Genomic DNA, 14,810 nt, shown 5'->3' on the forward strand with positions numbered 1-14,810 from the left:
CCATATGATATCACTTATAACTGGAATCTAATATCCAGCACAAATGAACATCTCCTCAGAAAAGAAAATCAAGGACTTGGAAAAAAGACTTGTGGCTGCCCTGGGGGAGAGGGAGGGAGTGGGAGGGATCAGGAGCTTGGGCTTATCAGACACAACTTAGAATAGATTTACAAGGAGATCCTGCTGAATAGCATTGAGAACTTTGTCTAGAGACTCATGTTGCAACAGAAGAAAGGGTGGGGGAAAAATGTAATTGTAATGTATGCATGTAAGGATAACCTGACCCCCTTGCTGTACAGTGGAAAAATAAAAAAATTGTAAAAAAAAGCCATGTCTGCAAAACACAATAAAATGAAGCACAATAAAAAAAATAAAAAATAAAAATAATACTGGAAGAGGGTGATAATGGAGAGTAGATAAATAAGAATGTCCATGAACTGATAACAGCTGAACTTTAGTGTCAAGTACATGGATGTTCATTTTATTATTATGTGCATTTTATGCATGTTTGAAAACAAGCACATGCAACATCACTTAAAATTGTCTTAATTTTTTTCAAGGAAATAAGCATCTTATCAAGGAATCACAGAGTTGAAACGACCTTAGAAACAGGCTATTCAAACCAGCTCATTTTATAAATAAGGAAATTAAGGCTCAGATAGGATAAGTGACTTGCTCAGGGTCACACAACTTGTCAGTTCCAGTCTCAAGATCAGAATTTAAATCTCCAAGCTTGCAGCCCAGGGCTCTGTTCTTTTTCAAACCTGAAAGAAATGACTGCAGTTAAACATTTAGTCTAGAATTCTTAAAATCGAGGGTCATCAATAAAAGTAAGCCACATGGCAAGGAATGAAGAGAGTTTAGTTTATACCAAAAATGAGCTGCCAGTCACTGTGATAAGATCTGTTTCTTTCTGAGACCCATGGTTCCCTGCTGGATTGGAGAATCCAAACTGGGTTTCTTCCTCTTGTCCAAAAAAGTCAGAGTCAGGATGTACATTCCATTCCGTTTTGGTTGGCGGCAGTAGTTCTGAGACACTGCTTTCACAAAGGGTGCTTGAAGGAGTCAGAGCATCTGTGTCTGCTGTTAGCTTACTGCTGGGAGTCAACGCCTGGGGCTCTTGACTCGAGTTTTTCATAGCCAAAGAGCCCAGAGATCCCAATGTCCCCACACTTAGAGTTGAGACATCATCCATATCTAAGGGGCTCTGCTGAAAACCGGCGGCTGTTGTTCCAAAAAAGAGTGAGGTATCCAGACTTTGAGGAAGGTCACCGGTGGCCATCAAGGCGGGAGGATCCACTGCCTGCCCTAAGGAATTATTATTACTAGCAGGGACATGGTTCCCTGCCAGAGTTGAGTTCACAGAAGCCACATCAATAGTCAAGATCCCAGAGTTCACCAATGCTGTGTCCAGGACTGCAGCGGAACTATTACCAGGTGCGTCAGAGAAGAGAGACACAAGCTCTGCCTCACTGAGGTCATTCTGCCCCTGGCTGGTAAGTTCACTGCTGGGCGTAAGAGAATTTGCAGCTTCTAGCTGAGCTAGGAGATCCTGGCGCAGGTTGTGCCTTTTGGCCATGTGGGTCTTCATGCTATGCTTGGATGTGAAGAGTTTATTACAAGTGGAGACTGGGCATCGGCTTTTCCAAGTGTCCACATCCTGCAAGTGTTTTTTGGAGTGAATGTAGAGACTACTGCGAGCAGAGAACCTGGCACAACAGCCCTCCACGGGACACACAAAAGGCTTTGTGCCCAGGTGGGTTATGCTGTGGCCTTTGAGATGCTCGGCCCTCGTGAAAGATTTCCCACAGCCTTCCACAGGGCACATGAACCTCCGATCATCATCGTGCTTCCTTTTGTGCCTTAGGAGTTTGGACATGCTGGTGAAGTTCCAGCCACAGCCCTCAAAATCACAAAGGAACGGTCTCTCGCCAGTGTGGCTCCGAAGGTGAATTTTCAGCCTACAAGCCTTGTCATACTGTTTGCTGCAACCAGGGAAGGAGCAGGAAAAGAGTTCCTGTTCCCTGAAGTGGGCGCGGTTATGGGAAAAGAGGGCACTCACTGTGATAAACGTCTTCTTGCAGCCCGAAAACGCGCACTGATAGGGCCTCTCTGGCTCAAAGTGGCTGCGCTGGTGGGCGCTGAGTTTGGCCTGTGTGGGGAAAGTCTCCTCACACACCTCACATTTGAATGAGTTCTCCTGTTCGTGGCCCTTCATGTGTGCTTTGAGGTTATACACGGTGGTGAAGCTCTTGCCACAGCCCTCTGCAGGGCACCCAAAGGGCCTCAGTTTGTCGTGTGACTGCAGGTGTCTCTTGAGCTTGTACGAGGTGGTGAAAGTCCAGCCGCAGCCGCCCAGGGGGCACTTGAAGGGCCGCTGGCCCTGGCTGCTGCTGTGCGTCAGCAGGTGCACCTTCAGCTGGTGCTTCTTGGCGAAGGTTTGTCCGCACTGCGCCTCGGGACACAGGTACAGCACCACGCCCTGGCCCGGCCCAGGGGGCCCGCGGGGGCTCTCAGCAGCAGCTGGGCCCTCCGCCTCCGCCTCGGGCGCTGGGGCCGGCGCAGGTTCCGCCCGCTCGGCCAGCAGGAGGTCTGGCGGCAGCTCGGGACAGTCGCCAGGCTGCGCGGCATGCGGGATACCCGCTTGCGGGGCGATCAGACCCCGGGGCTGAGGGGTAGGGGCGACCCCAGGCGCCCAGGCTGGCGGCGGGGGCGTGGCCAGGGTGAGGACGCCGTTCTCCAAACGCAACAGCAGGTTTTGGTTGTGAATAGTGACGGTGCCCGCGAAGGCCGCGGCGGGGCCCAGGCCTGGGGCGGGGATCGGGGCCAGGGCCGGGACTGGGGCGGGGATAACAGACAGGCAGCTGGGGCCCAGCGCAGGGCGGCCCTCAGGGTTCGCGCCGCTTTCGCCCCCCTGGAGCCGCGGGCCCAGCCCGGCCTCCTCCCTCCACACGGGCCCTGCGGCCTGGCCCGCGCCCGCGGTCTCTACGTCTCCACCCACCGGGTCCAGAAGCACCAGGAAGAAGTCATCGCCGCCGCCACTGCCGCCGCCGCCGCCGCCGCTGCCGCGATCGGGCCTAGGCGCCGACGGGCTCTGGCCGGGGCCCGAGGAGGCCGCGCGGGCCTCCTCACGCCGCCGCCCGGGCCCGCCATCTTGGGGGCCCCGGAGCAGCAGGAGGCGGCGCGCGGGGGCCTGGCCCGCCCGCGGGTCAGGACCTCCGTGGATCCGGCCGCCGCCCCCCCCGGGGCTGCCAGCGCCGCCGCCCTGTCGCGTCCCGCGAGCCGGGAGCAGCCTCGGGATTTCCATCTCCACGTCCGTGAGACTCCACTGGAACCAGAGCCGCGGAGGAGGCGCGACCCCCGCCCCCTGCCGCGGGCCCGAACACGTTCCTGAAAGGGAAAAAAAAAAAAAAAAATGTGCAATGCGCAGAAACTGGCCCTATCAGATATTAAAACGTGTTTAACGCCACCGTGATTTAAATATTCTGGTACTGGGTCTCTAGAACAGAATAGAAAGCCCAGGGGCAGAGCCTTTCGTGTACATAAGTAAGTCCTACAGTTCCTATTAGTGGGAAATCAAAGAGGTCTTCCCAGGTATAGGGGAAGTGACAGTTCACTCAGAAAATGGTGCTGGAATACCTTAGGTGTCTCTCTGCTAAATGCAACGTAATTCAGCACCTCAGCGTATGTACCAAAATAAACACACCCCTCCCGCCCTCCCCAGTGCTAAACATGGTGGTTTGTACCTAGCATGTGTTAAACATTGTTTACTGGCTGGCTGGCTGGGTTGATAGATGAGAGAAAATTCCTGAGAGAATACACTGTGTGTCAACATTAAACTGCCATGGTGCTAGCAATTCCTACTGAAAATGCTGTCTTTTAAAAATTTTTCAAGGACAACTTTCGTAACCCAGAATTGTCTTAAGCAACGTCCTCAGGAGAAACTGTCACATAGTTAATTTTTTGTTGTTGTTCTGCTTGGTGTAGAGGCTAGAATGAGTAAGAGGTGGGGCCAAAACAGATTAGCACTGTTCAGCCCAACAACACAAAGCCTGGAGGATGAAACATTTTAATTGAACTCTGGAAAACCCAACCCACTCCTGAGTTCTCCCTATATAAAGTGCACAACCTGAACCAACTCGTTGCTCTTCCAACGTTGTTTGCACCTTGGCAAATTTCATGCCCAACCTCGCAGCGTGATGAGGACATTCCTCAGCTTACTCTAGATTCCCCAGCACATGGAGGTCTCTGGACAAGAGCACCAGTTAAATGTGATAGCTTAAACCCTAACCCTAAGTTATTGCAGTGGACTCACCTGAGAAAAAGGCACAGATGGCCATGCCCAATAGCCCCCGTGTGCCTTCTTGCATTCAAGTCTGGTGGCCTCATCTCACTGTAATGGATTTGGCTTGTGATGCCTAAAGGTCTTATTAACGTAGATGGTGATCCTTCCAATTTTTCTGCCATCAGTGAGTTGGGAATTGATATAAATACAGGGTGAATTATCTGGCGAGAGAAAGGTTTAGAGTGATGACTAGATTATGGGGTACCTATAGTTTAAATAACCCCTTCTTCCCCCCCTCCTCGCTTTTAAAGATAATGGACATTTGCTGATGTCTTGATGAAAAGATCAACTTCCTCATCCATAACAACTCAAACCTCATCAAAATTTCTACATCGAATATTTTTCTATTATATTTTTTGGAGGAAGCATTTTTTCAAATTTGAGGTATAGAGGAGTGCATAAAATATTATCTGTCACGTTTAGATAGTTTATAAAATTTACAATTTACACCCATGTTGCCAGGACCATGGTCAAGAAATAGACCATCATGGCCAGCCTTCCAGAATACACCCACCATTTCCTCCCAGTCACAACCCACACCCTCCCCTATGGAGGTAGTCAATATCTTCACTTTGTGATAACCACTTCAGTGCTTTTTTTTTTTTTTTTTAAATACGACTTTACAACTTTTGTATGCATCCCTAAACAATATAGTTTATATGAAGTTATTTTAATGGAATCATACTGCATGCTCCCTTTTATGGCCTGCTTCTTTCACTCTGTGTCATATTTAGTTTTAGAGACTCATCCATGCCATTCCTAGTAACCGTAGATATTTTGTCTCCATTGTTGACTAGCATTCCAGTGCATGATTTTAGCAAAGTGATTGTGATATAGTTGTACATCCTACACTGGATGGACATTAGGGTCGTTTTCTGGTTTGGGGCCATTATTATGGACAATGATGCAGTGAACATTTGTGGGCATTTTTCATGGGACTCATGTTTAAAAGTCTCAGGTGTACATGTAAGAACAGAACACTGGCCCATTGAGTGTGCACATCTTCAGCTTTTCTACATGATGCCAAATTATTTTCTGTTTGGTTGTACCAATTTACAATCCCACCAGTAACACAGAGTTCCTGCCATCCTGCAGATACTCATCTACACCAAGTATTGCCAGAACTTAATTTATTTTTTACTACGATTATTAAACTTTTTGCACATTCTCATGTTTATGAGCCTTTGGGGTTTTCTCCTCTGTGACAGGCCTATTCATGTTCAACTCTTTCACACTTCTCTATTTTCTATCTTGTACTTACTAACCCAATGAGTTGTTTACATGTTTGAAATACCAGTCCACTGGTGCTTCTTTCTATGTGTGGCCAAGATATTCCTTTGCTTTGTTGTTTGTATTTTCTCTTGCTTTATGCTGTGCTTTGTGAACAGAAGATCTTAATTATAACATAGTCAAATTTTTCATTCTTTTCCTCATGGTTAGTGCTTTCCTGTTTCAAGAAATTGATTCCCATATTCATGGTTTGCCTTTCACAGTTAGGTCATAATCCACCTACAAGTGATGTTTGTGTATAGTGTTGAGTAGGTTTTCCCTCTCTCTCTCATATATATATATATATATATATATATATATATATATATTTACCAATGTTGGCAATTTGAGGGCTTTAACTGCACTTTTAGGCTCCAAATGGAAAAAACATTGATGGGAGAAAAATCTGCACCCAATGTTGCCATTCTTAAGTGACAAATGATCCATTCTTTAGTGATGGAACTGGCAACTTATACTGTGAAGGGGAGACAATTTAATTTAAAAAAATAAAAAACTTTATTTTGGAGTGTCCAAAAACATACCACTAAGTCTGTAGAAAAAAAAAAAATACTGTAATAGTCACTCATCCATGGAATCTTGTACTCTCTTCCTAGTAGTTCCGGTGTATAAAGCATATTCACCTCATCTGTTCAAAAGCCAACAAGACAAATTAACCGACAGCCTTCTGTTCACACACAAGACTTGGCTGGCTTCCTATCCCAAGAACCCTGAGACCTTGTACAGGAGGACCTGAATATGAACAGTGAGTTTATCCTCTAAATGCTGGTCGGACGTGCTGCCCAGACTGCCTTAACTGCCACCCTGGCAATGATGAGACACAAATGTGAAATGTGAAACTTGTTCACTAACAGGAAGTGCAGCTCTCTGAAACTGTCACCACCAGGCATGTACTCTCGCTTGGTAGAATTCACTGGAAATCAGGTTTTGTGGAGGTACACACCTCCAATCTGTGTAGCTACACACCTCCAATCTGTGCAGCTGCAGCTGCTGTGTCTCCTTCCTACAGGAGGAAGGGGAATTTGGGAGCTCCCCATGAGGCATAGGCTGGGAGGGACCCATCAAGGGTCACATCCTCCCACTGACAACAGGAGTGACCCTTAACCTGTCACTCCTGAACCCCGGTGAAAGCGTAGAAGGGAGAAAAAGGAGGAAGTGTCAACAGCACAAAGGTACAGTCTTATTCTCTGTGGTGTTCACTCCAACCTGCCACTGTGTTCTGCCAGAGAATGCAGAGCGAGAGCCAAGTTTTAGTAGTTCCTAAAAATCCAAGTATTTGTTTCTTCTGATGCAACTAAGAGAAGAGGGGATAGGGCCAGGGTACAATCTGTGTTTACTCCTGGGGACCAGTTGTGCTTTGGGCGAACTTGACAACTGTTGGACTGCAGAAACCTTCCCCATGCCCTGTATCCGCACTCAGAACATAATCAAATTTCTGAAGATGCCCAGACTTTGTTACATTAACCTCCAGTTTCCCCTCAAGAATTGTATGGGTGCAAGAGTTTTCTTTTGGTCTCCCTTTCTTCTTACTACAAACACCCCAAACCACACTCAGGAATTGCATGGCCACTCCAAAACTTCGCCCAGACCCCAATTCTCTGCCATCTGCAAGCTTGGCCCTTTCTGACTGGCTCAGACAAATTTGATCTCAAGAAAAGAACTCACAGGGGCAGTCCTCTCCCTATGGAGGATCTCTCTGGGACCAGAAAATGACCCAGGGACTGATGGCCTAAGCCACATTCCATCTGGAAAATTTCTCACTGTTTGCCAACAGAGGGCATGGCTAAGAAAGACTGTCCTAGCTCAGCAGGGAACTTTGCAGGACCTGACTGACCCTCTCCTCTCCATACCTGTTGGAGGTTTAATCCTCTCCATGTCCTGATGTAGGTTTAACTTCTCAGAAAGGTACATGCTGTACTTCACTTGACTTTCATCCATGTGATCTGGTGAAGATAGAAACCGCCATCTATCCACATTTATTTTCAACTTCTGTTCATTTCACTGTGTCCTCAACTCCCTCCTGACCTCTTTTAGGAATTTGTTCCCCAGGGCCCCAAGCTGCAGTTAGCCGGCTTCACCTGAACCTGCGCTTTGGCTTTGAGTTCTCTGTGATGTTTAACTTTGTGGTGCTAACTTTGTGATATTTAACTTGCACATGCAGATGCAAGGCGCTTGCTTCAAAGCCCACTGGACTCACATAGTTGATTTTCTTCTTCAGCATCACCTAAACTCTCCAGGTCCAAGCCGAGGATTGTTCCCAACCGCTGGCTGCATTTTGTCTCAGCCTGTCTTGCACATGACTTACCTTTCCAAGAAGAAGCACATCCCCAAAGTCTATTGTGGGCTGGCCTACAGCCTTGGAGTGGGATCTCGAAGGAGGAAGAAGTTCTGGGAAAAAGAAGAACTGAAGACAGGAAGTGGCTGGAATTGGGGGGGAACAGAATAGTCTTACCCAGTTAGTATGTTTGAGTATTGACTTACCACGTCATGTTTGCCACAACTGCCCATCGCCTTGTCACTTTCCCAACAGCAGGTACCTAGTCCAAAGTGTTCCTTAAATGTCAGACTTCTGAAACATATTTGTGCCCAGAAGTGGCTCACATCAGAATGAGACAGGCTCCTGGACCATCAAACTGAAAAGCATGACCTTGCTTGAGATATGCATTACTAACTGTAGAGAAAAAAAGTATATTTATAGCATATAAAGAAACAGTTGTAAAATATGACTGAGAATGCAAAAAAAGCAATAGCGCATTAATATAAATAGAAAAAAATCTTGAAGATTTTGATTTGTTATTCACTTTAAAGAAAAGCTAATTGGCTAGTAAGTTGCAGGCCTTAAATTATTTGAGGGTTATTTGACTCCAAACACTTTTCCATTCTTTAAATTTAAAAACAATCAAGGACCTGCTCTATAGAATAGGGAACTCTACCCAATATTCTGTGATAACCTATATGGGAGAAGAATCTGAAAAAGAATGGATATGGGTATATGTATGAGAATAACTGAATCACTTTGTTGTGATTATCACAGAAATTATCACGACTTTGTAAATCAACTACAATAAAACATTTTTAAATGAACAAAAAATACAAAAAAAACCAGCAAAAGAATCCCTAGGTAAAATTTCATAAAGCCCTTACCACAGTTGAAATAGTGACCATATCTACCACCTCCAAAAATGTCTTTATTCCCCTTTATGTTGCTTTCATCTCTATAGATCCCTGTCCCTACCTATCCCTAGGCAACCACTGATCTGCTTTCCCTCACTATGAATTAGTGTGAATTTTTTTGAATTTTATATAAATGGAATCCTATGCTATATTCTCTTTTTGTTGTCTTTTTTAACTGATCATAATTATTTTGAGTTTTTTTTCATGATATAGTTAAAGCAATAAAAGATTTGTTTTTGTTGCTGCGCAATGCCATTGTATGGCTATTTGGGATGTTTTTGGTTCTTGACCATTACAAATAAAACTGCTATTAATATTCATATACAAGTCTTTGTATGAACCTATGCTGTCATCTCTCTTAGTTAAAAATCTTAAGAGTAGCAATATAAGCGTGTGTTTAACATTATAAGAAACTGCCAAACTGTTTCCAAATATCTGTGACCAAATATATTCCCATCACATATTCTGGGAGCATTCATATGGTAAGTATTTTTTTAAAAGGTTACGTTTTTTTAAATTGAAGTATAATTTATTGAAATATGATATTACTTTAGGTGTCCAGCATAGTGATGCAGTATTTTTGCTTATTTTACTCCATTTTATGTTATTAGAAGATATAGCTCTGATTCCTTTGCTACATAGTATATCCTTGTTTATCAATTTATATCTTGTGGTTTGTATCTGTTAGTCCCACATCCCTGATTTGTCTCTGTCACCTCCCTTTACCCGTCTGATGACCACAAGTTTTTTATGTCTGTGAATCTGTTTCTGTTTGGCATATGCATTCATTTGGATCTTTTTGTAGATTCTACATATATGATACATACAGGGTTTGTCTTACTCTGACTTATTTCACTAAACATTGCTGCAAATGGCAGAATTTCATTCGATTTTTATGGCTAAACACACATACACAAATACCACCACATTTCTTAATCCAAATACCTGTTTGGATCTTTTCTAATCTTGACTATTTTAAAGAGGGCTGTTATTGTTAATAACATTGGGCTGCTTGTATCTTTTCCAAGTAGTGGTTTCATTTTTTCAAGGTTTATACCAAGGAGTGGAATCGTTGGATCATATGGTATTTCTGTGTTTAGCTTTTTGAAGAACCTCCATACTGTTTTCCACAGTGTCTGCACCAATTTACATTACCATCAACAGCGAATAGGGTGCCCTTTTCTCCACATCCATGCCAACATTTGTTATTTGTAGACTTTTGATGATAGACCTTCTGACAGGTGTGAATGATATCTCCTTTATTGTTTTGATTTGCATTTATCTAATCATTAGTGACATTGAATAGCTTTTAAAGTTCCTCTTAGCCACCTGTATGTCTTCTTTGGAAAAATGTCTATTCAGGTCTTCTGCCCATTTTTTTTTTTATTGGGTTGTTTCAGTTTTTATATTGAGTTGTAGGAGTTGTTTGTATATTTTGGATATCAACCAGTTGTTGGTCAAATTTTTTGCAAATATATTTTCTCCCATTCCATAGGTTGTCTTTTTGTTTTGTCAATGGTTTACTTTGCTGTGCAAGCGTTTTTAGATTTCAATTAGATCCCATATATTTAATTTTGCTTTTGTTTTCTGTCCTTAGGAGACATATTGAAAAAAATAGTGCTACAAATTATGGCAAACTGTGTTCTGCCTATGATTTCTATGGTTTCCATTATTACATTTAGGACTTTAATCCATTTCGAGTTTACTTTAGTATATGGTATGGGGGAATGTTCTCACCTCATTGTTTTACATGTCACTGACCAGTTTTCCCAGAACCGCTTGCTGAAGAGACTGTCTCTTCTGCATGGTATATTTTTGCCTCCTTTGTCATACATTAACAATAGGTGCGTGGGGTTATTTCTGGATTCTATTCAGTTCCATAGATCTATCTGTCTGTTTTTGCGCCAGTATCTTGCTCTTTTGGATTATTGTAGATGAGGTCAGGGTGTATAGTCTGATGTCAGGTTGTGTGATACCTCTAGCTTTGTCCTTATTTCTCACGATTGCTTTTGAAATTCGGGGTCTTTCTTGTTTCCATACAAAATTTAAAGTTATTTGTTCTAGTCCTGCAAAAAATGTCACTGGTATTTTGATAGGGATTGCTTTAAACCTGTAGCCTGCTTTGCTAATATGTCCATTTTAACAATACTAATTCATCCAATCCTGGAGCATGGGATTATATTTCCATTCCTTTGAATCATATTTAATTTCCTACGTCAATGTTTTATAGTTTTCAGAGTACAAGTGTTTCGCCTCCTTCATTAAGCTTATTCCTCGGTATTTTTTGATGCAATGTTAAACAGGATTTATTTTTTTGTACTTTCTCTCTCTGATATATCAGTATTAGTGTATAGAAATGCAAGGCATTTCTGTATCCATTATGAATCAACCTTGCTGAATTTTTTTGTTAGTTCTACTAATTTTGAGGTGGAGACTTTAGGTTCTCTATATAAAGCTACATGTCATCTGTAGAGTGACAGGTTTACTTCTCCCCTTCAATTGTGGAACTTTACTTTTCTTTCTTACTTCCTTTCTTTCTTTTCTTCTTTCTTTCCTTTTGTTTGATTGCAGCTAGAGTAGGCATCCATATCTCTTTTTCCTGAATTTAACACAAATGCTTTTAGCTTTTCACCATTGCGTATTATGCTGGCTGTGTGTTTATCTCAAGTGGCCTTCATTATGTTGAGATGTTTCTTTTATAACCACTTCGATGAGAGTTTTTTTTTAGTGAATTTGTGCTGAAGTTTTTCAAATGGCTTTCCTGCATCTATTGAGAGGATCAGGATCATGTGATTTTTTTTTTTATCCTTCATTTTGTTAATGTGATGGACCACATTGATTGATTTGTGAATGTTGAGCCATTCTGTGACACTGGAATAAATCCCACTTGATCATGATGTATGATCCTTTTTTAATGTATTGTTGGATGTGGTGGTAATATTTTGCTAATATTATGTTAACAGTTTATTGAAGGTTTTTGCATCTATACTCATTGAAGTTATTGGCCGCCAATTTTCTTTTATTCTTAAGTGTCTCTGTCTAGTTTTGGTATCAGGGTAACGTTGGCCCCATAGGAAGAAAAAATGGGAATCGTCCATCCTCTTTAATGATTTGGAAAAGATAGAATAATAAGGATTAGTTCTTCTTTATATGGAATAATTTCCCTGTGAAGCTGTTCAATCTTGAAGTTTTGTTGGCTGGGAGTATTTTTATTACAAATTCAATTTCTCTACTAGTGATTTGTTGTTCTGATCATCTATATCTTCCTGATTCAGTCTTAGCAGTTTGTATATTTATAGATGGTTGTCCTGCTGGCTAGTTGGTTAGAGCATGGTGCTAATAGATATTTGTCCATTTCTTCTCTGTTGCCCTATTTGTTGGCATATAACAATTTGTACTATTCTCTTAGGATTTTTTTTTGTATCTCCATGGTTTCTGTAGTTATTTCTATTTCATTTCTATTTGTTATTTGGGACCGTAGTATTTTCTTCTTGATGAGCCAGGCTAAAGATTTATCAATTATTTTTACTTTTTTAAAGAACCAGCTCTTGGTTGTGTTAATCATTGTTTGTTGAAGTTGTTCCTATTGTATTCATTTCTTCTCTGAGCTCTAACATTTCCTTTCTTTCTACCTATGGACTTTGTTTATTCTTCTAATTCCTTTACACAGAGGGTTAGATTGTTTATTTGAGATTTTTCTTGTTTCTTCAGATAGGCCTGTATCACTATAAACTTCCCTCTTAGAACTGCTTTTGCAGTACCCCATAGATTTTTAGGAAGTTGTGTTTCCATTTTCAATTGGCTCAAGGTATTTTCTGATTTCCTCTTTGATTTTATCATTGACCCATTGGTTTTTTAGCAGCATGTTGTTTCCACATGTTTGTTCTTTTCCTTTTTTCCTTTTTTTTTTTTTTTTTTTTTTTTTTAGTTACTTTCTAGTTTCTTACTCCTGTGGTTGAGAGAAATGCTTGATATAGTTTATATCCTTCTGAATTTCTTGAGTCTTGTTTTGTGACCTAGTTTATCCTGGGGAACATTCCATATGCCCTTGAAAATAATGTGTACTGTGTCGATTTGGGATGTAGATATCTATTACGTCTAACTGGTCTATTGTGTTATTTATGATCATTGTTGCCTTATAGGTTATCTGTCTGGATAATCTGTCCATTGATGTAAGTGGAGTGTTAAGGTCTCCTACTATTATTGTATACTGCTAATTAAATATTTATATCTGTTATTATTTGATTTATATGTTTAAGTATTCCTATATTGGCTGCATATACAGTAATGAGTTTAATTTCTTCTTTTCTTTTGTTTTCTTTTTTTGTCTTTTTTCTTTTTTTTTAGGGCCGCACTCACGGCATATAGAGGTTCACAGGCTAGAGGTCCAATCAGAGCTATAGCTGCCGGCCTACGCCGCAGCCACAACAAAGTGGGATCCGAGCTGTGTCTGCAACCTACACCAAAGGTCACAAACAGTGCCAGATCCTAACCCACTGAGCGAGGCCAGGGATCAAACCTGCATCCTCTTGGATACTAGTCGGGTTCATTAACCACTGAGCCACGAAGGGAACTCCAATTTCTTCTTTATTGATCCCTTTCTCATCATGTAGTGCCCTTTTTGTCTTTTGCTAAGCCTTTGTTTTAAAGTCTATTTTGCATGATATGAGTATCGTCACCCCCACTTTGTTATTTCTGTTTGGATGAAGTATCTTCATCCATCCCCAGACTTTCAGTGCATCTTTAGCTCTGAAGTGAATCACTTGTTAGCAGCATATGGATGGGTCTTTTTAAAATTAGTTTTCATCTGGCATTTATTCCATTGACGTTTAAAGAAATTAAACTTACTGCCATTTTTATTACTTGTGTTCGGCTTGTTTCTGTTTTTCTCACCTATTCTTTTCTTCCTCTTTATTCCCTATTGTTTCACATTTTCTTTAGTGGTAAACATGTGTTCCCTTCTCTCTGGTTCTTGTGTATCTATTGTAGGATTTTGATTTGTGGTTGCCATGAGGTTCATATATGTTGACCAACAGCTAGCATATCTAGTTGCCTTTAAAATGGTAGTTCTTAAACTTCAAAAACTTCTAAAAAAAAATCTACATTTGTACTCCCACATTTTGTGTTTTGATATACTATTTTACAGCTTTACAGCTTTTCCCTTTTCTATTTATTGTAGTTATAGTTGCTTTTACAAGTTTTTGCCTTTCAACTTTGTCCTGGCTTACTTAGTTTTTATTATATCCTCAGTCTTTATTATATGTTTGCCTTTCCTAGTGAGATTTCATCTTTCCTATGGATTTTTAACGTCTTTTCCGCTTTGATAAGACCCTTCACCATTTCTTTTAGGGTTAGTTGTGTATTGATGAACTCTCAGTATTGGTTTATCTGAGACATTCCTTATATCTCCTAAATGATGATTTGGCTGGGTAGTGTTCCTAAGCTACAAGTTTTTCCCTCCCATCACTTTAGATATATCAAACCATTCCACTCTGGCCTGCGAAGTTTCTGCAGAGAAAACAGCTGGTAGCCTTACTGAGGTTCCCTATATGTGCCTCTGTGTTTTCTCATGATGCTTTTGAGTTCTTTCTTTAATTTTTGCCATTTCAATTATGACGTACCTTAGTGTGCATCTGCTTGGGTTCATCTCGTTTGGGCCCCTTTGTGCTTCCTGTACCCGAATATCTGTTTCTTGCTTTGGGTTTGGGAAATTTTCAGTCATGATTTCTTCAAATACATTTTCAATACCCATTTCCCTTCTCCTTCTGGATCCCCTGTAGTACAAATGTTGGTGCATTTTGTGTTACCCCAGCGGTCTCATATATCGCAGGCTTTTCTTTGCCTTTCTTCCTACCATTCTGATTGAATGATTTCCATTATTCTATCTTCCATATCACTTATGCATTCTTCTCTGTCGTTTAGTCTGCTATTAATTGCTTCTAGAGTGCTTTTTTTATCTCAGATAGTGAGCTTCTTTTTTTTTTTTTTTCAGCCACACCCATAG

At 41.6% G+C, this 14,810-nt stretch overlaps 1 protein-coding gene across 1 annotated transcript; it reads right to left on the reverse strand.

Annotated features, from left to right (window-relative positions):
- Positions 1-453: 453 nt before the first annotated feature.
- LOC125118710 (zinc finger X-linked protein ZXDB) lies at positions 454-3,354 on the reverse strand. Its single transcript, XM_047765473.1, has one exon. It carries the CDS (start codon positions 3,305-3,307, stop codon positions 866-868), a length of 2,442 nt encoding a protein of 813 aa, XP_047621429.1. The 5' UTR covers positions 3,308-3,354; the 3' UTR covers positions 454-865.
- Positions 3,355-14,810: the final 11,456 nt, after the last annotated feature.

This window comes from Phacochoerus africanus, chromosome X (genome assembly GCF_016906955.1).
Source record: "Phacochoerus africanus isolate WHEZ1 chromosome X, ROS_Pafr_v1, whole genome shotgun sequence".
NCBI classification, from domain to species: Eukaryota; Metazoa; Chordata; class Mammalia; order Artiodactyla; family Suidae; genus Phacochoerus; species Phacochoerus africanus.

What these genes read in the sequence shown, in the direction of transcription:
- LOC125118710 (XM_047765473.1), bottom strand. Translation starts at nt 3,307, where the DNA reads ATGGAAATCCCGAGGCTGCTCCCGGCTCGCGGGACGCGACAGGGCGGC.